General features: G+C 37.0%; 1 protein-coding gene across 5 annotated transcripts in view; it reads left to right on the forward strand.

The window, feature by feature from the left end:
• The window catches only part of PIGN (phosphatidylinositol glycan anchor biosynthesis class N), a 105,665-nt gene that overhangs the window by 63,670 nt on the left and 21,856 nt on the right, over positions 1–20,139 (forward strand). For 4 of the 5 annotated variants that reach the window (XR_006963309.1, XM_047086386.1, XM_047086388.1 and 1 more), the window contains 7 exons: positions 213–304; positions 3,263–3,371; positions 5,922–6,030; positions 8,585–8,687; positions 14,634–14,736; positions 16,545–16,631; positions 19,624–19,679. Coding sequence is in view for 4 of the 5 variants with exons in the window: in XM_047086386.1 (XP_046942342.1) it covers positions 213–304; positions 3,263–3,371; positions 5,922–6,030; positions 8,585–8,687; positions 14,634–14,736; positions 16,545–16,631; positions 19,624–19,679 (659 nt within the window). In the remaining variant the exon portion in view is untranslated. The remainder of the gene's footprint in view (positions 1–212; positions 305–3,262; positions 3,372–5,921; positions 6,031–8,584; positions 8,688–14,633; positions 14,737–16,544; positions 16,632–19,623; positions 19,680–20,139) is intronic. The other variant, XM_047086389.1, reaches the window with a different exon arrangement.

Raw genomic sequence — 20,139 nt, forward strand, 5'->3', positions numbered from 1 at the left:
GTGAGTAATATACCCTACCTCTTGAGGTTATTGTGAGACTTTATTTAATGCAGTACCTACTATTAACAGATCTCTCACCAGTAGTAACTGTATTATTTTTTAAACAGCTATAAGGCTTCGCATCTAATCTTTACAGGAGTGCAGTCTATGAAACACTAAAGACTATTTTCTTTACCATATTTGTCTAAAGATAACTTTTTTATTTATTTTAGAGCATCTCACTGAGTTGGATTTTCTTCTCTTTGCTCCTGGCAGTGTTCCCACTGATGCCCGTTGTAGGACGAAAGCCAGATATCTTTCTAGTGTATGAACAATATTTTCTTTTCTTTTCAATATAATTGTTTTTCTCAAGCACTATGAAATATGAGCCTAATCTTGGTCATGAGTTTCAAAACAAACTAGTGAATAAACCAGAACTTAAAATACTAATATCAGACCATTGGTGATAATTTTGGCTCAGACTCTGAGAAGCATTAAAGCTCCCTGGAGATACTTCTGGGCCTTCAAAAAAGTGAAATTGGGCCAAACAGTGATAATTTAAAATTCCAAAAAAAAGAAGTCTAGAGGCTTTTGTATATTAAGGAATCAGTAAAAGGTTTCATATGAAAAATGTTCGGTTGCCAAAAATGTAAAGATCGAAAAGCCACTGATAGACTAACCTCTGTCTTTGCCTTTGAGCATGTCTAAGCTTTAAATGTCTTAGAAAAATGAAAGTCTCTCCTAATCTGCATGTAATGATCTCTAGGGGAGGGAGCTCTGTACTTTGATGGCTTTACCATGTTTAGTCACTTCAACTGGCGCTGTGTGTGTGTGTGTGTGTGCGTGTGTGTGCGCGCGCTCGCACATACGCATGTCTGTGCTCGGCAGGCTAAATGATCTTTGCTTCATGTAAGAGTCCTTCTCATTTTCTAATCATATAATCATCTCTGTTACTTCTTTTTAATGTTTATTTTTGAGAGAGAGAGAGAAAGAGAGAGCAAGGGAGAGGCAGAGAGAGATGGAGACACAAATCCAAAGCAGGCTTCAGGCTCTGAGCTGCCAGCACAGAGCCTGACACAGAGCTGGAACTCAGGAACTGCAAGATCATGATCTGAGCTGAAGTCAGATGCTCAACCGACTGAGCCACCCAGGCGCCCGTCTGTTACTTTCTTTTGAACTCTGTATACACAATTCTTTTTAGCGTCTTAACATAATCTTTAATAGATGACGTGTATCTTTTTTTGACTGAAGGAAGATTAACTAAACGATTGATATTTTTTAAAAGTAGGTGTTAATTTTTGAGTATGTGTTATTTGTCAATTAACACATTTTTATCTCATTTCTGTGAAATACCATATGGAATAAGTGGAATTATTCCATAAAGTTTATTTATTAGCAGAGCCCAAAATAAATTGCATTGAACTCTAAGACCATACTTCTAAGCCATACTTTATTAATAAGTGTTACGAAGTAAAAATATTTTGCATCTGTCATAAACTATAATAGCCTGTGAGAAGATGAGTTCCAATATTTTCATTTATTTTTTGCTTCATATTTCTTGTGAGCTCTCCTCTTGTCTTTACAAATTCCCTTTCTCTGCTTTGGTCAGTCTCTGCCTTTCTGTCCTGCTCAAGCAGTGTTGACACAGTTGAGCAGTTTTTATATGCTAAAATAAGAGAGTATAGAAATGGTCTCCATAGAAATTTGCTACTTGCATATTTTACTAAAGTTGAATTCAGGAGGCAAACTTGTTAAAACATGAGAAATCTAATTTGTATTTTTAAAAATTATGTTTTCTCCCTCTATGCATCTTAATTTAAATTCTTCAGTGATTTAACTTTGTGTTGGTGTTCTGGTAGCTATTTTTGCAACTTCTTTATTTTGACTCCTGGTTCATGGAGAAATTTCTACCCTCCATTTGATCTCTCACCTTACCTCCCTTCTTTAGAAACTTGCAAAGATAGATATGTGAAACATTTAAGGATAAAATTAAAAGAAAAAGCAAAAAAAATCACATGGCTATAATATTCCTCTTAAGTTCTCTAAAATAAAATCATAGGGGCATCTGTGTGGCTTAGTCGGTTAAGCGTCTGACTTCGGCTTGGGTCATGATCTCACAGTTCGTGGGTTCGAGTCCCACGTCAGACTCTGTGCTGGCAGCTCGGAGCCTGGAGCCTGCTTCGGATTCTTTGTCTCCCTCTCTCTCTGCCCCTCCTCCACTCACACCCTGTCTCTGTCTCTCTCTCTCTCAAAAATAAATAAACATTAAAAATTTTTTTAAATAAGTAAAATAAAATCATATTTGCCAATGAATTAAAATACCAAATTATTTTTTAGAAAAAGAAAAAGCAAAGTATCTTGACCATAGATGGCTGTTTTCATAAGTTTTAATGGTAATCCATGCTGAATGTATAACTACTTTGTCCCCTTACAATTCTCAAAGACATCGAACAAAAACAAACAAGCATTTTCCTGGGAATTCCTGCTTTGCATTTATTTTTAGCCCTGCTTTTTGCTCTTTCTTACTTCTTTTTAACCAACTCCTTTTCTCTTTGTTGTCATGTTGCCTGCCTCCAGATTCTGCACTCAATCTAATTTCAGTTGTCCTATGTTACTCAGATTTTTGGGAGGTGAGAAATAGAACTCGACATCAGTACACCATTTCCTTGATACCAGTTTCCTGCAGCTTCAGGAACCGTACTATACCTAGTGCTCTTGAAGAACTATAATTTGTGGTCTCCGTACTGTACAAGTGCCTCACTTGCATTGCTGCCTTTGTGACCTCTTCCCTACCCTTCCTTTACCCAGGAGCCGCTGGCTAAAGGTTAATAATAGAAGGAACCATTTTTTCCTCCCGGCAACACTAAGGATTAGAAATGTTGATCCTTTTTGGTATGAGTAAGTGCTCATAGTATAGTCAGAAAGTATATATTGTAGATAGTGATGATACGTTTAACTATTTTTTATATTGTTTTCTGTAAACTTGTCCAAGTCAGCCTAAGAATTGTGGTGGCTGGAATGCATAAACATCAAAAAAAAAAAAATCGAAGTCAAGAAATAAGGTAAAGATATCTAAAAAATTGTGAGAAGTTAAAAATAACCCCATCCCTCGTGTATCTTCATCCTCAGATTTTCATTCCTGTTATACCTGTTTCATCTTGATAAAACCAAATGACTGATACGGAGGGTCTACATTAGAGTAAAATGTCTAATATTTTTATATGATATGTGTTCAGTAAATATATCAAGAAAATTTGAAATTGTGAATTGTGTTTTAAAACAGAATGGGCGCAGGCTTGCTGGTTCTTCTGCTATCCCTGTGTGTTTTAACATCTCTCATAAAAAGAAAAGACAGTTTTATAAATGAAGAGCTATTGTTACATCTATTTCAGGTCAGTTACACATTTCAACACCATGTCATGCTAATGACATACCAAAGTATATCTTATGGTTGTATTTAATGATGTTGTTCTTAAGATGCCATCATGTTTACATTACTCAATATCTGCCAGTTGGGAAGAAAATTTTCTGTGTAAGATATCATATGGAAATACATTCTCTAAAATGTATGAAATAGCAAAAAGTTCAGCAGGAGACAGCCCAGAGATGCCAAGAGAACAGAGATTAAGGAGACCTGAGAAGCATCTGTATTGACCAAAAAAGTTGAACTCTAAATGGCCTCCTCTGGACTGAGATTCTGTGTTGCTCTCATTTGAGTCAGGACAAAGGTAATCTTTGAAGTGAGAGCAACCTCTGAGTATGTTTACATGAAGAATAGTCTGTTTAAGACTTCAGATGACATGCCAGGAGAAAGTTGACTTCACCTTGGTTGTTGGCTTTGCTGTGACAAAAAGAACTTTGAACTTGATGTTTCAAAATCGAGTCAATTCCCAGTTAGTTATACTGTATACTAGATGTGTGATTTTCAGTCTGTTTAGCTTCAGTCTGTTTTCAATCTGTAGAGATACTCTCTAATATAGGGTTGTGAGAATTGGAGAATATATAATGTCATATTCTGTAAAATGATAGCTGTTTTGTACATAAGCATGGAAACCACTTGTTTGTTCTTTTAACACTAAAAAAAAAAAAAAAAAAATTAAAAACCACATCCAGACCACTGACAAAAGAAAACTTACAGGAGTTTTCTCAAAAAATTTCCTCAGAACAAAGCTTAGGATAATAGAAAATAAAGCCAAGAATACTCCAAAATAAAAATAGACAACACTTAAAAGATGCTAATTTATTCTTGGAGAACAACAGAAAACACATAAAAAGAGAAGAAGTATTTTGTCAAATGTCCTGTCGAGACATTGGAACACGTATTTCATTTTAAATGGTATTGGGGCACCTGGGTGGCTCAGTTGGTTAGGCGACTGACCGTCTCAGGTCATGATTTCACAGTTTGTGAGTTCGAGCCCCGCGTCGGGCTCTGTGCTGACAGCTCAGAACCTGGAGCCTACTTCAGATTCTGTGTCTCCCCCTCTCTCTACCCCTCCCCTGCTCATGCTCTGTGTCTGTCTCTCAATAATAAATAAATGTTAAAAAAATTTTTTTTTAAAATGGTACACTCACTGGCTTTACACTAAAGCCCATAGGTAACTTTGACAGAATTCACATATAATTATGAATACTTTGACAGAAGTGAATGTTTCTGGATCCTACTCTATAGGAGCAAATATGTTAAAATTCTTACGGACTTTTTATAAGTAGCCCTGAATATAAGGTAAATCTGTTATGAAATTTCTTTTTTATGTTAACTTTATTAACTTGCATTAATTGCTCTATTGTATAGCATATTTTTGGTGGTTCCAAGACAAATATCTTTTAACATTTTAACATCTCTGACAGAATGCATCTTACAATTGAAAGGATACTAGGATTGTGTCATAACTTACTCAACAGCATTTTTTCTAAATTCACTGAAAATATAAGAGAAATTAATGTATCTCAAGGATTGGTGAGGAGGTTGCTAATCTGATCTCTAAGAGTTTATTTACAGCCGTAGCTTATGTCATTTCTTAAAATGGCAGTTAATCCTCTAGTTCAGAGATTAGCGAACAATTTTCTAAAGAGCCATAACTAAGTATTTTAAGCCTGTGGGTTGTATGGAGTCTGTTGTAAATTCTCCACCCTGCTACTGTAGTGCAAAGGGAGCTGTGGACGACACATAAATGAACGGGAGTGACCATGTTCCCACCAAACAGTATTTCTGAAAACAGCCTCCAAGCCAGAGTTTCCCAGTTCTCCACTAGTTTGTATATATTCCCTGAAGAGTACTGTACCTCCTTGTGTTCCCAGTACCAGGTGAACATTCAGGCCACAAATATGTGTTGAATCAATGGATATGACTGGGCAAGGGCCAGAGGTGGAAGACACTTAACCACGTCGCACCATTTGCGTTTCCATGATTTAGGAAATCTTCAGAGTTAATAATGAATATTTCCTTTTTTCTTTAAGTTTTTTTTAATGTTTTTATTTATTTTTGAGACAGAGAGAGACAGAGCATGAGCGGCGGAGGGACAGAGAGAGAGGGAGACACAGAATCTGAAGCGGGCTCCAGGCTCTGAGCTGTCAGCACAGAGCCCGACGCAGGGCTCGAACCCACAGTGTGAGATCATGACCTGAGCTGAAGTCGGCCGCTTAACCGACTGAGCCACCCAGGCGCCCCAATAATGAATATTACTAAATAGATACAGTGTGATCACGTATACCAAACTGTTGTTGAAAGTGTAAAATGCCTCATTCCATGCTTGTAAAGGAGGGCGTCTGCCTAGTACAAAGTTCTAACTTGTAACCTTGCTGCAAGAGGGTGAGCTGGTCCAATGTCAATAGCTTTGGGGCTAGATTCCAGTTGTTGAAGCACTTTCCTAAGTATTCTTTTTGTATATAAATTAGTCTCTCACCACCTCCTCTTTTCTTTGTGTGTTTGTATTTGTTTTCAGATGCTGAGCATAGTGCTTTCTATGTGTGTTACCTATAGCACCCACAGCAGTCTACGCAAGAAACAAGGACTGCCTCTTCTTAATCAGATCATTAGCTGGCTAATATTAGGTAAGAGGTCAAATTAAATGAGTTAACGTTACATCAAGTCATACCTTAAAGTTATCCATTTACATCTATATTCTTGTTATTGAAAGAAATAATTTTGTTGAATGAAAATAATAATAACCAGTGATTATTTTTATCTCATGGTAGAATTTGACAAAGAAAATTAGAACGTTTGTCTCCATTGATGTGTTAATAAGAATTACTTGATAGAATATGATTGGCCTGATACTAAGGCTATGCATTTATTCGCATCTGATAAAAGTCTAAGTGATTCCAGAAGAGAAGAGATTCTTATCCTGAAATTTCATGTCAGTTCATAAATTCTCCATTCTTACACAGGGACTAAGAAACAGTTCAATTTTATCTGTATTTCCCTTGCTGAAAATAACATTGATTAGTCACTTCCCAACACATTACACATTTTATAAAGCCAGTTAAAATTTTCAAAACACATTCCTCTGTAGTACCTTTGCTTAAGGATCCCGAAATGTGCATGTGGAGAAAACAAGTGTAATTTAAGGATGTAGGGTTTTTCTTCCAGCTAGAGGACCAGGACAAGCTTGAAGTCCAGGTTTTTCATTTAAAAAAAAAAAAAAAAAAAGACACTTTGTGATACTTGTGAATAATGTGGCATGCAGTGTAACCTTTTTTTTTTTTTTTAATGATTTTTGTTGTTCCATCTTTGGATGGAACTTACTGTAAAATTGATGAAGGGCAGGCCTTCAGGTATCTTGATTTAATGAAGTTACTATTTATGTTCATTCTGCCTAAACAATATTAATGACTGCTCCTTCATTAGAAAAAAAAATGTGTTCAGTTTGTACTATGTTCTGGCACTATTTTTTTCCCTGAGAATAATAAAGGTGGACCAAATCCCTGCCCTCCTGGAGCTTATATTCTGCAAGGAAGGAGTGGTAATATTCTAGTGTGGTAACTTATAAGTGATGATCTCTCTCATAGGACATGTTAGTTTTTAAATCCCCAGAAAAAACAAAAACTCTGAGCAAGAACTGTAATATTAAAGGGAAGTCTCTGTGTCATAGTGTATAACTTCACAAATACACAGTTAGCACACACCAGCGGAAACCATATATGGCAAGTTGGGGGTCCGATAGACGTAGTAGCAACCCAGCTTTTCCTCATTCCTTTACAGCGCAGCCTGGCTCACTTCCTCGGTTTTCTTACCCACCGAAGGGTAAACCACAGGGCAGAAGAGAAGCAAAGAAAACGCAATTTGTGCGCATGGCATTATATCTCATTTTGAAATCTCTAAAACTTCTAAAAAGGTTTAAAAAATAGTGCACTTACCAGAATTACAGAAAGCCATCCTCCACGTCAAATGCTTGTCCCTCATCTGTGTTTATGAATGTGTGTATGTGCACAATTTTTTGAAGACCGTATTCAGTACTTTTATCTATTCTACCATCCTTATAGTAAGTTTTCAGTTGACCCAGCAACGTTCATGGCATTTTTTTCTTTCTTTGTCTTTTATGACATTGACATTTTGAGAATATAACCAACCACAAGCCCTACCCTACAGTGGCCTGTTACTCAGTTTGAATTTGTCTGATGTTTCTTTGTAATTAAATTGGAGTTATGCATTGTCGGCCAGCATACTGCATAAGCGATGCTGTGCCCTTCTTAGGTCACATTTATAGGCTCATGGTCTCTATCTGTCCCTCATTGTTGATGTTAATTTCCATCACCCTATCAAGGTGTTGCCCAGTTTTTTTCACTGTATATTTACTGCTTCTCCCTCTCCCTGCAACTAATAAGCTGTCTGTGGGGACACAGTCTAAGGCCATCAAATATGCTCATCAAAATTTTCCCTAGATGTAGCATCCATTCATAAATCTTTCCTGATCCAGTTTTTGTCACGATGGCTATAAAATTGATGATTTTCTGGCTCCAGTACTCACACTGCATTTACCAGAGGTTCTCAGCATTCTCCTTTAAGAATCTCTCCTTCTTGGGGTGCCTGGGTGACTCAGTCGGTTGAGTATCCAACTTTGGCTCAGGTCATGACCTCGCGGTCAGTGAGCACGAGCCCCGAGTCAGGCTCTGTGGCTGGAGCCTGCTTTGGATTCTGTCTCCCTCTCTCTCTTCCTCTCCCCCACTCACACTCTGTTTTCTCTGTCCGAGAAGTTTCAGGGGTGCCTGGGTGGCTCAGTTGTTTAAGCGTCTGACTCTTGGTTTTGACTCAGGTCATGACCTCACAGTTTGTTGAGTTCAAGTCCCGCGTCTGGTTCCACACTGACAGCACAGAGCCTGCTTGGGATTCTCTCTCTGTCTCTCTCTCTCTTTCTCTCTCTCACTCACTCTCTCTCTCTCTGCCTCTTCCCCACTTGCTCCCTCTGTCTCTCTCTTGAAATAAATAAATAAACTTTAAAAAAATGTTCAAGTTTCAGATTTCTTACAAAAATGATTAGGACAAGTATAGCCCAATTGAGAGGTCACAGAAACAATAGCTGCTATAAATGATCCTAGGATCAGTGCGTCTGAACTCATGTCCATTGTGCTGGCTGTACTGACACTACCCTCCTTTGTTTTATTGCAGCCTTTTCCCTCGTCCTGCCACTGCTGAGTCCCACAAGTCTCTTCGAGCGGTTGTTTAGCATTCTTCTTTCCTTGATGTCAACCTACATACTGCTAAGCACAGGGTATGCACTGGTTTTAAAGCTTAATTTTTAGTAGCAAGTTTTAAATGATATGGACATTTCTCTTTGAATATTTTACCTCTGGAAATGAAGTATGTGTAAATCTTGAGAAAATTAGAAATATTTTCTGCTTCGTAAGAACTGTATATGACTTGATCTTAAATCTGTTGTTTTCTTATTTTCATAGTATTGCCTGTTGTCGTTGTCTTTCTGTTTATTTCCTGGAGTTGCTAAAATGTCATTTTACTACAGTGTTAGAAAGTTCTGGTTGATTATGGAGAAACTTAAAGTCTCAAACAAGGACTTGGAAGAACTGTAGCTCTGTGACATTACTTATGTGCACTTCAAATGATGCCTTGATTTGTCTGTTCTTATTTGAATATATCTTTTCTTGTAATTTTTAGTCTTATGTACACCATAGTCCAAATATTTCTTTCGATTCAGAAACTTTCAGAATATTTTCCCAGAAATTAAAGAGCCCATTTTTATTTAAGATTTAAATTTTCTTGTAAAACAAACACAAAAACTAGCAGCTTGAAGTGTTCTCTAGAAGTCCGTGAAACAGTGATATAATCGTCCCGCCTGCTTTTGAAGAAAAGGATTCTTTACTTGCCTTTGAATTTTATTTCATCCTTACTTAAATGCTGATGAGGGTGCGAAATATGTGCATTATAACAACACTGGATACAACAGACAGCTCAAATCACCACTACTCACTTGGGCTAAATTTGGTCCAAATATAGGATCTTGATCTCAAGTTGACTAAACCTAGGGATTCCCTGTGCTATCAACAGGTTATTCCCAGTGTAGATGATTTTGTAAAGCTATTTTGGGTTCAAGATGTAGGTTTATTCTTTGGTAAACTTGGTTGTCCTAATTCAGAATTAGAGGGATGTTCTCAAAAATCTTTTCATAGTAGACCCTAACATTATTAGTGGCCTAGGCCCTGGGAGTTCTTGTAGTCCTTGGATAAGAGATGATCCAGAAGGGTGCAAAACCTTCCCTTACCAGAGCTCCTCACACCTCCTGCCTTCCTTTCTCCCTCCATACCCAGATCTGGAGCACAGCTGTGAAGATGTAATATAAGCAACATGGAAATTTTCACCAGTTACCTCATAAGATCTTAAGAGGGGCTTGCTTTGAGACTTAGAACTTTGAATTTTCAAATTAAGCTTGAAGTCTGTCAGCATGTTCTTACTCAAAAGTGATAAACATAAGGTGACCTTAAAACTGTTCATTCTTTTCCCCTTCATTGGTGAAATTTCAGGATAAATAATTTAGTTACAATAAGAATCCATCAAAGTTTCTATGAATTAGTTTTTAGTCTGGATAAGAAGACAAAAGGTAAAATCATTTCTATTCTAACCCGGCATTTTGGGGTGACACATGAGTTTCATTTAGAGATCATACCTAGAGGTTGCCTTAAGAAAATATGTGTTTGAGGAGCATCTGGGTGGCTCCATCGGTTAAGCATCCGACTTAGGCTCCAGTCATGATCTCGCGGTTCGTGAGTTCGAGCCCCACGTCAGGCTCTGTAGTGACAGCTCGGAGCCTGGAGCCTGCTTCGGATTCTGTGTCTCCCTCTCTCTCTCTGCCCCTCCCTCACTCATGCTTTTTCTCTCTCTCAAAATATAAATAAACATTTATATTTCTCTCTCTCTCAAAAATAAATAAACATTAAAAAAATAATTAAAAAAAAAGAAAGTACGTGTTTGAGAGGGTCCAGAGATATGTGCCAGCTTCTACGTAGTCACTTAATAATCAGTAATCCCTCTTCTGTTTTGAAACTTCACATTCTAAAGCAATAAACAAACGTAAACGAATGTGTAGAAGATTTAAGAAATACAAACAAATCTAAAAATAGATCTTGTTTGCTCTTTAGAAGGAAAGGAAGGAAAGAAGAAAGGACGATTAAAGTTGAATTTTTAGTAAAAAAATATTTCATGATGTTTTAAATCATCAATTTCACAGTCACAAAGATACCAAAACATATTACTGTAATTTATTTTAAGAAAATCTAAAAAGAAAAAAAATTCAGGCATAAAATCAGAACAGTAGTAATGAGTATGACCTTGTTAATGAATGTATTAAGAAATATATTATTCAACATCAGAAAGCATATTTACCTTTGCAGAAAAATGCAACAGGAATAGCCTAAAACAGCACAGTCTAACAATTTCCATTAGTTCATTTTTCAATGTCAAATCAGTTTTGCAAAACTAATAGTCCACCTGTCATTGTTCCACATTAACTATTTTGGACAATCTGGAGGATTCTCTATGTAAAGTAGTGAATAGTCACAATTCTAGGATATTTAAAAGAAATGCAGTTTTATTACTTTACAGAAATACAGTAATAGTAATCCTAAGTTCTAACAATGTATCCTTGATTTAATGAATAAAGAAGAGTCATTTTAATCAGCATTTGATTATTTTTATGCAAATGGAAGCTATTGTAATGCTTGAAAGTAGTTCTAAGTTTGTTAAACATTTCCCACTAAAATTTTATTTATATTATCCCTTTGCTTAGCTAACTATAAAACAAAGCTAAATGCCTTTTCTGCCCTGTTGAATTTGCAGAGACCAAAGTGGCAGATCCTAATTTTGTAAGGTTTTATTATGTACACTGTGAGCCTGTGATGACATTTTATTGGTATTTCAGTTTATTAATTCAGATATGCAGACTTTATACAAGATATTGATTGTCTAAAGAAATAAAGTCCCATAGGAAGATTGTCTTTATCAGATTTATTCATCTACATTTTACAAATGAAAATGATTATAGTTTATAGTTTCTGAAAGGAAATAAATCTGTAGCACTATTTGTAGAACTATGATACTTATGTTTCCATATATTAGGAAAGAATGCTTTCCTATATAACTGCAAATATTTTAGGAAATCGTGGTCCTCTTTTATTTAGAGCATACACCTTCTTGATTCAATTCAACAACAGTTGTTTTTCCTTTCCTGCCTCCAGTGTCCTGACCACTAGACAGACAAATGGGCACAACAGTTAGCTTACCCCAGATGCATCATAGAGTCGTAAGCTGCTGTAAAATAAGGACTTTATTTTATGGTGTTAGGCAATTACAAAATGCAACAATTAAGGTATTGTGACTTAATTTGATTGAAAATTATAAGATATAAAGAAATGCCTAGAGAGGGGTGCCTTGGGGGCTCGGTCAGTCAACTGTCCCGCTCTTGATTTTGGCTTAGGTCATGATCTCACGGTTCATGGGATCATGTGCTGGTAGCACAGAACCTCCTTGGTGTTCTGTCTCTCTCTCTCTGTCTCTCTTCTTCTCTCCCTCCCTCCCTCTCTCTGCATCTCCCCACCCCCCTTCACATTCTCTCTCTCTCTCTCTCTCTCAAAATAAATAAACATTTTAAAAAATAAAATAAATATATAAAGGAATGCCTAGTGAAAGAATTTGAGGAGGGGAGCTGAATTGGTGCCATCAAGGACTCATGTAGAAGTTGAACTAAATTGTAAATAGCTGGGACGTAGGCATTCTAAATCAACATTTGTTTTTCAATTATTTGTTAAAATATCATTGTAAAAATAGTCTTAATCACAGTTTGAAAAATAGGGATAAAGAGGAAAAACAGTCTATTAACCCTACCCCTCCTCCTGCTATTCTGGTATATTTCTTCCAGTCTTAACCTCTGTATTTGTCTTTTAACCTGGTGTTGATTATAGTCCATGTACTACTTTGTATCTTTGTTTTCCTACCTAACTTTATTTTAGAAGCATTTTCCCTGGTGGCTCATAGGCTTCCTAACTATCATTTTAATAGATACTTAATATTCTATGATGTGAACGAACCTTGATTTATTTAGCTGTTCCTCTATTTTTGATCATTTATTTCCATTTTATATTATCATAAATAATATTTTGATTTGCGTTTTTGTATACAAGCTTTCTACGTAGTTTAGATTAGATCCCTTTTTCACTTCTCACACGTAGTATAGGTGGGCCATGAATTTTTTTTTGACTTTTGTCTTCAGAACAGTACCAGTTTATAATATCACCAGCAACCTATGACAGGTCCTATTTCATCATATCCTCTACAGTATTTGGTATTTTCATTTTTAAATAAGAACTTCAAATGTGATTCTAATAGGTCAAAAATGGCACAGCTTTGTGTAATTTTTTGTACCTGTTTTACTAATGATATTTTCTAATGTATATATTCTCTATTCATATGCTTGGGCATTCTACATCATTTTAAATGTTTATTTTTATTATTTTTTTTCTTTCCAGAGAGAGACAGAGACAGAGTGTGAGTGGGGGAAGGGCAGAGAGAGGGAGACACAAAATCCAAGGCAGACTCCAGACTCAGAGCTGTCAGCACAGAGCCAGATGTGGGGCTTGAACTTGTGAACCACCAGATCATGACCTGAGCTGAAGTCGATACTTAACCGACTGAGCCACCCAGGAGCCCCTTTTTTATTTTTTTAATGTTTATTTTTATTTATTTGTTTGTTTGTTTATTTATTTATATATTTTTTGAGAGAGCGAGTGAGCGAGCGAGCAAGCATGAGTGGGGGAAGGGCAGAGAGAGGGAGTTGGGCATTCTACATCTTATATACCAAGTGATTTGTGTATGCTGTCTTAAATATCAATAGTTCCTTCTGCCTGGTCTTCAGTGTTTTATTTTTATGATCAGTAATAGAGTTTAAAGCATTTTGCTTCTTTTGCTTTCTCATGTTTAGGAAATAGCGCCAATTGGAATAGAGTTCACTAAGTGAAAAATTTGAGAGAAATAAAGGGTTTTTTTTTGTTTTGTTTTGGTTAGTTTGATTTTGTTTTGAAACTTCCACTTGGATAAGTAACTCACCCAGCAAATACTTACTGTTAGCTGGACCTGCAGTGGTGGCACAGGCAGAGGTCTTATAAACTAGCGGGAAAGACATGTCAATGAACATGGGATTCCAACGGTGTGAGAAGAACTGTAAGAGAATATTTGGGGGACGGCCAGGGTGCCACACTTAGCTGGACGAGGATGAGAAAAGACTTCTGCCACTGCCTTATCTCCTGAGCCTTTCCCTTGTCCACCTGATAATGTCCACATTAGACCACCCCAGAGATGTACCGTACATTATGGAATCACTTCCTAGCTTGCTTCCTGTTTTTGTTTTTGTTTTTTCCCTTCTGTAAACAGTATTACAACAAACATCTTCATATGAGAATTGTAGTGCACATGTTGGATTATTTTCTCAGGGTACATTCCTAAAAGTGACATCATTGGATTATGGTATATGACTATTTGGGGAATTATGGATACACAGCATTGAATTGTCTTCCAGAACATGTTTATTTCTATATAGAGTATACGAGAGTTAGTTTTCATTACACTCTTGTTGACATTATTATATTTTTTAATGGATAAATGTGATAAGCGAATATGGTATCTTCCTGTTCTTTTAGTTCCCATATCAATTATCAGTAAGGTCAGACATATTTCATGTATTTATTAGCTCTTTTCTTTTCCTTTCTGAGAGATTTATGCCTGTATTACACCCCCCCTTTTTTAAAATTTGGGATGTTTGCTTGTTCTTCTATGTATATTAATGATTTTAACTCAGGAATTGACTTTTTACCTTTGTCTTAATGTTTTCTCTCCTTTTTTGTGTATTTGTTGTTTTACCTTACACTGATTTCTAAATATCCCTACTATTTTAAAATTGTAGTGATCTCAAGATTTAATAAATTTTTAAAAAGATGTTGCTGGAGTTGATATTTAAATTTTCCCTTCCCACTTTCTTCTTCTGGAAAGCCTAGAAAATTTAAATTTTGTGATATTCTAACTTAGAAATGTTATCAAGGATGTTTTAATTTTGAGAAAGACCTCTCAGCATAAATTTGCATATTTACTTGTTTAATTTTTTTTTTCTTTTTTTTCCCCCCTCCCCTCCCACTTCTTCCCCCATGCCTTTACTGCTTAGGTACGAAGCTCTCTTTCCATTAGTATTGTCATGCTTAATGTTTGTCTGGATACAGGCGGAGCAAGAAACCCTGCAGCAACGTGGCATTTCCTGCAAACAGAAGGTAGCTGGGCAGAACCATTGTTGCATTTATTTGAGAATAAATATTTTCTGTTTTAGAAGGAAGATGCAGTGTTAGTCCATCAAAAATTTTAATGACTGCCATTTAAGGCAGTCATAATTAATTTAGTAATAAAAATGAAACAATTCGTTTGTCAGAAAAATTTTCACTTATAACAGAAAAGCATGATTTCATTGTTTTATAGGCATTAAACAGGTTGGGCTTAGGGATTATTTGTGAATCACTGATGTACAAAAACATCAATGTAGATGAAGGAGTAGAGGGGAAAGAATGTTCTTGATCTTATTTTCTTCTGTTTTCATATCTAATTTTTCTTTCCCTCAATTTATTTTAGTCACAAGAATATTCAACATTGTCACAAGTCAGTTCATGAATTTGATCAGAAGGTGCCATTTGTGTTTCTGTGTTGTTTTTCTCTTTCTAGTGGTCCTATCCCAAATTGTTTATTCTACTGCCTTAGTGATCGTGGCCTCAGTCCAAATCTTAAGCTGTTTATTCACCACAGTATACTTTGAATTGGCTAAAAGCCAGCTAAATTTTAAGGACACATTTATCATGCTGAGCTATACAGTGAAATTGATGTCTCTTGCCTTTATTTTAGAACTGAAGGTAATTTATAAGAAATTGGTGACAGAATATTTACACTTTTACTGAGGTCAGATAAAAAGAATATTGCAGAAAAACACCTTCGTAGTTGATCCATTGATCCATCCATAACTGGTTCCAGTTGAGTTTACAGAAAGTAATTGATAATTTAGAATAATGAATTTCAATAATGAAGGAACTTTATTGAAGTATATTAAATAATTACTGTTTTTTTAACTTTCAGCCCTGGAATATTAAAACAGTACATGAAAAGCAGTTTTGATCAGATTCAAATAAATGGTCAGACTGTCCTTAATAGTAAATATTAAATATTTTAATATTAAGTGGATATTAAATTTAAAATTAACATTTTTTGTGTCATTTTTTAAGTTCTGTTTTTTAATGGAAGAGATTTTTTTTTTTTTCAACGTTTATTTATTTTTGGGACAGAGAGAGACAGAGCATGAACGGGGGAGGGGCAGAGAGAGAGGGAGACACAGAATCGGAAACAGGCTCCAGGCTCTGAGCCATCAGCCCAGAGCCCGACGCGGGGCTCGAACTCACGGACCGCGAGATCGTGACCTGGCTGAAGTCGGACGCTTAACCGACTGCGCCACCCAGGCGCCCCAAGATCTCCCTTTAAACTCCCCCATGAGTTTTTATTTTTACAGAGAGAGGGGGATTAAGCAAGAGTGCATCCACATTGTTGGACTTGAGTGACTTTCTATTTTACCAAAAGTAGAAATATTTTATATTTTATAGAGAGAAAATAATTTTTCTACAAATAGAATTAACGGAATAACGAAGAAACAGAGAAATACTTGATTTCATCATGCTTTTTCATATCATGCCATATTTGGGTTTTAGAAGGTCAGGACCCTGAAGAATCAGGACTTCAAAAAGGGAAGAATTACATAGGGATTGAAAGTGAACCATTTACATGGGATAAGGAAAGGCTCACGTCTCCCGTTTATTATACATTCAGCAGTACTACAGCTCCATTCAGCATATTGTTAGCAACGTAGTCTGCCTTTTGGCAGATTTTATTAAGGTGTAATTAAGCTATAGGAACAGCTTTATTTTGTTTGCTTTGGTCAGTACAGGATAACTTTCTAGCTCTTGTAACTTAGACTGGAAGGTTGCCTTTGAGGGTAGAAGTAAGCGAACCGTTCTTGTGTGTTCATATATTTCCAATTGTCTCCCAGGTCACCAATGTCCGGTTCACCTGCAGTACTGATATAACCCAGTTCCGACAGCTCTATCTGGATGACGTCCGGAGGGCCTTTTTCCTTGTATCCTTTGTTTGGGCTTTGGCTTTAAGGTGCTGCCACCTCCCATTTAGTGGGGTCAGAAGGTGTTTTCCCCTTTTCACTTAATAGTGGTATCACCTGGGAGGGGTTAGCCCCATCAACCGTAATTTTCTTCATATGGTTCGTGTTTTTAAAAAATGGTGAAACTGTAGAAAAGCACACAGAATGATACTAAAAACAAATGTATATGTGTGTATTCCCGCCATCCAAGATATCAACAAGTAATATTTTGTCACATATGTCACACATTTAAAAAAAAAAAAAAACTAAAACATTACAGCTAAAGCTTAAGTGTTTATTTTTGTTTTTTTTTTTTTTTTTTTTTTTTTTTCAACGTTTTTTATTTTTTTATTTTTGGGACAGAGAGAGACAGAGCATGAACGGGGGAGGGGCAGAGAGAGAGGGAGACACAGAATCGGAAACAGGCTCCAGGCTCCGAGCCATCAGCCCAGAGCCTGACGCGGGGCTCGAACTCACGGACCGCGAGATCGTGACCTGGCTGAAGTCGGACGCTTAACCGACTGCGCCACCCAGGCGCCCCTATTTTTGTTTTTTTTTTTAAATTCCCAACTCCACTCTAATTTTTCCCTCGTCCGGAAGAATCCACTATTATGAGTTTGGTTTGTATCTTTTTATGTGTGTATTTTGTACCATACTCATGTTATGTAATATCTTCCTCCCAAAGTTTTTGGATCACATCTGAGGCAACATTGTGTGAAAGTTATTAGTGGTAGAAGTCTAAAGGACAATATGGGAGAATAAAATCTCACTTTGGGAAGGCTGGCTGATCAGCTTCAATAAATTCGCAGGGAGGTATTTCCTTTGAACTTACCGTGGTGTTCTCTCTCTCTGCCTCTTGCTTCTGCCCTCCGTTTTGCTCTGTCTTTGCAGGCTCCTTCCACTCACCCTATACTAATAAACACTCCTTCCCCTGAACCCTTCGTCTCCCTAAAGTATAATTTTATCTTGTCTTTTCTGATTACTCCCAAGCTTCTTGGAAGAAAAATCCATAGTTGCTGCTACCATTTCCTCCCCATTTATGTACTATAGCCTTAAGCCTGGAACGCTCAGAGCGGTGCCTGGCACGTAGCAGCTGTGTGAAGATCTGTCGGATGTCCCTGCTGAGACTGTATCCTCACTGGGTCTGCAGGGTCTCCCTGACCGCACAGTCTGGTCTTGAGTTTTACTTGACCACTCTGTAACATTCAACTCTGTTCACTTCTCTTTTTCTTTTTCCTTGACTTTCAGGACACGATCCAGGTTTTCTTCGTAGCTTTTACATCAGCTCTATTCTCCTGCAGTAAAACTTACTCTTCCTTTGTCTGATTTTGAGTGATGTTCTTCTCCAAGCTCTACGCTTAACTTTCTCCTCCTCCTGTGCCTGGATAATGTCACCCTCTCCTATAGCTTTGACTGACGCCTCCACGCAGACAACTCTGAGGTTTACTTCTCTGGCCTTGACCTCTCCTGACCTCATGAGCCATATGTCCAGTATTCTGCGGGGCATCATCAAATATATGTCTGAAACTAACAACGGCCCACCCTTCTCCAAAGTCTCTCTCTGGCGGGCCTCATCTCACTGAATGGCATCACCATACTCCCAACCACCCGGGCCATCAAACTTGTTGTCATATTTAACTATTCCTTGTCCAGTTCTGAAGTCCCACTGTCTGCCCTCATTCTCCATTTCCACTCCCAGTGCACCAGCTCGGACCTTCCTTGCCCCTAACATGAGCTACTGAAATAACTTCCCAATTGTATTTCCTGGCTATATTTATTTGTCTCCCTGATTTGAATATCTCACTGTCACTGGTGTTTCTTATTTGTATCGCTCACCTAAAATGTTTGTGGGCTTGTCATTGTCTCCACAGTAAAGTTGAAGGCTTTTTATTAATATACCACTAATCTATTAGTTAATTAGTATGCCACTAATCTTGCTTTCTCTTTCACTGTATCCTTCAATAAACTCTAAGCTTCTGTCATACCTGTTAATATTTCTTGACTATGTCTTTTATTTCCCCACCGTTTACCTTAAAACGCTTCTCATGTACTTCTATATATTGTCATAATCTTAGTTACCATGTGAGCACTTTGAGACTATTTTATTCGTATGTATATGCTTAGTGCCTAGCTCTGCTTCTGACTCATTCTAGACAATAAATATTGGTTGGTCACTTGATTGGCTGAGTGAATAGATCCATGAATACATTTGAATCTCAAGTCACCAACTCGAATGCCACTTTTTCACTGAAAGTTGTCATAATTCATACATCCTCTTCAGTGTTTCTTTACCACTTTTGTGTATGTGTCTGTAATAATATAGTAGCTAACATTTATGGAGTCCTTTCAGTGGACCAGGCAGTATTTAAGTACTTTTCTAGCAGTTAGTTCTTAGATACCAATAGGATTAATACTTTTTATTACTGCATTAAAACAGATGTTACATTTAAGAAGTGTCAAAAAGATGTCTAGCATTTTCTCACATCTCGTTCTCTGTTGAGTTATTATAGAACATGGTATCTCCTTCCGAGCCTTCCAAAGAACCTGGCACGTTTCACATGTGGTGGGCACACGGTGAGAGTATATGAATAAAACAGGATTTCACCTAAAGATGCCTGTCACATGCACTGGGTCCATGTTCTCCTTTTGAAAAAACCATCAGTGGCCAACTACAGATACAACACTCCAACTTGCTTCTGTTAGAGAATTGGAAAATGCCCTCCCAAAGGTGCTAGTGACAAGTGAGGATAACCTCACATGCCTCGTGTTTTTAGCACATTGCCTCTTCAGCCTGGTTCCTTCAAAATTCATTTGCGAGGACATGTAATGGAACATTCGCTTATGACAATTTATGACCAAGTGTACAGGTTAAAAATCAAGTTACCTTCCTGGTAGAATAAGCATATCTTTTCTAAATGAAGGAGAAATTTGTATGAATTCCGACTTGTTTTGGCATTTCCTTAACTCTGTTTAGGTTTTCTTCTTAGTGACAGCATTTTTTGGAACTGGGAACATAGCTTCTGTTAACAGGTAATTAAAAAAAATTTTTTTTAATGTTTATTTATTTTTGAAAGAGAGACAGAGTGTGAGTGGGGGAGGGGCAGAGAGGGAGAGACAGAATCCGAAGCAAGCTCCTGGCCCTGAGCTTGCTCGAACTCACGCACCACGAGATCATGACCTGAGCCGAGGTCAGACACTTAACCGCCTGAGCCACCCAGGCGCCCTGTTAACAGGTAATTTTAAATGAAAACAGCATATTTATAATAAAAAATAATACAAGTTAGATTTCTGTTCTGTACCATACTTTTTATCCCGAAGGATATATTTTGGAGATTGGTGTGCATTGGCACATGCATATCTACTTCATCTGAGTGCCTTCCTAATATTCTTGATACGATGTAAGCTTGTGTTTTAGTAGGAGTAGCTTTCAGAAAGGTAGTTGAAACATCCTTTTTAGTAGAACATTCTTTTAAAGTTACGATGTGAATTC

The sequence above is a fragment of the Lynx rufus genome, unplaced genomic scaffold (assembly GCF_022079265.1).
Source record: "Lynx rufus isolate CCGP_SWC_20201006 ecotype Redwood Valley unplaced genomic scaffold, mLynRuf1.p SCAF_20, whole genome shotgun sequence".
Lineage (NCBI taxonomy): Eukaryota > Metazoa > Chordata > Mammalia > Carnivora > Felidae > Lynx > Lynx rufus.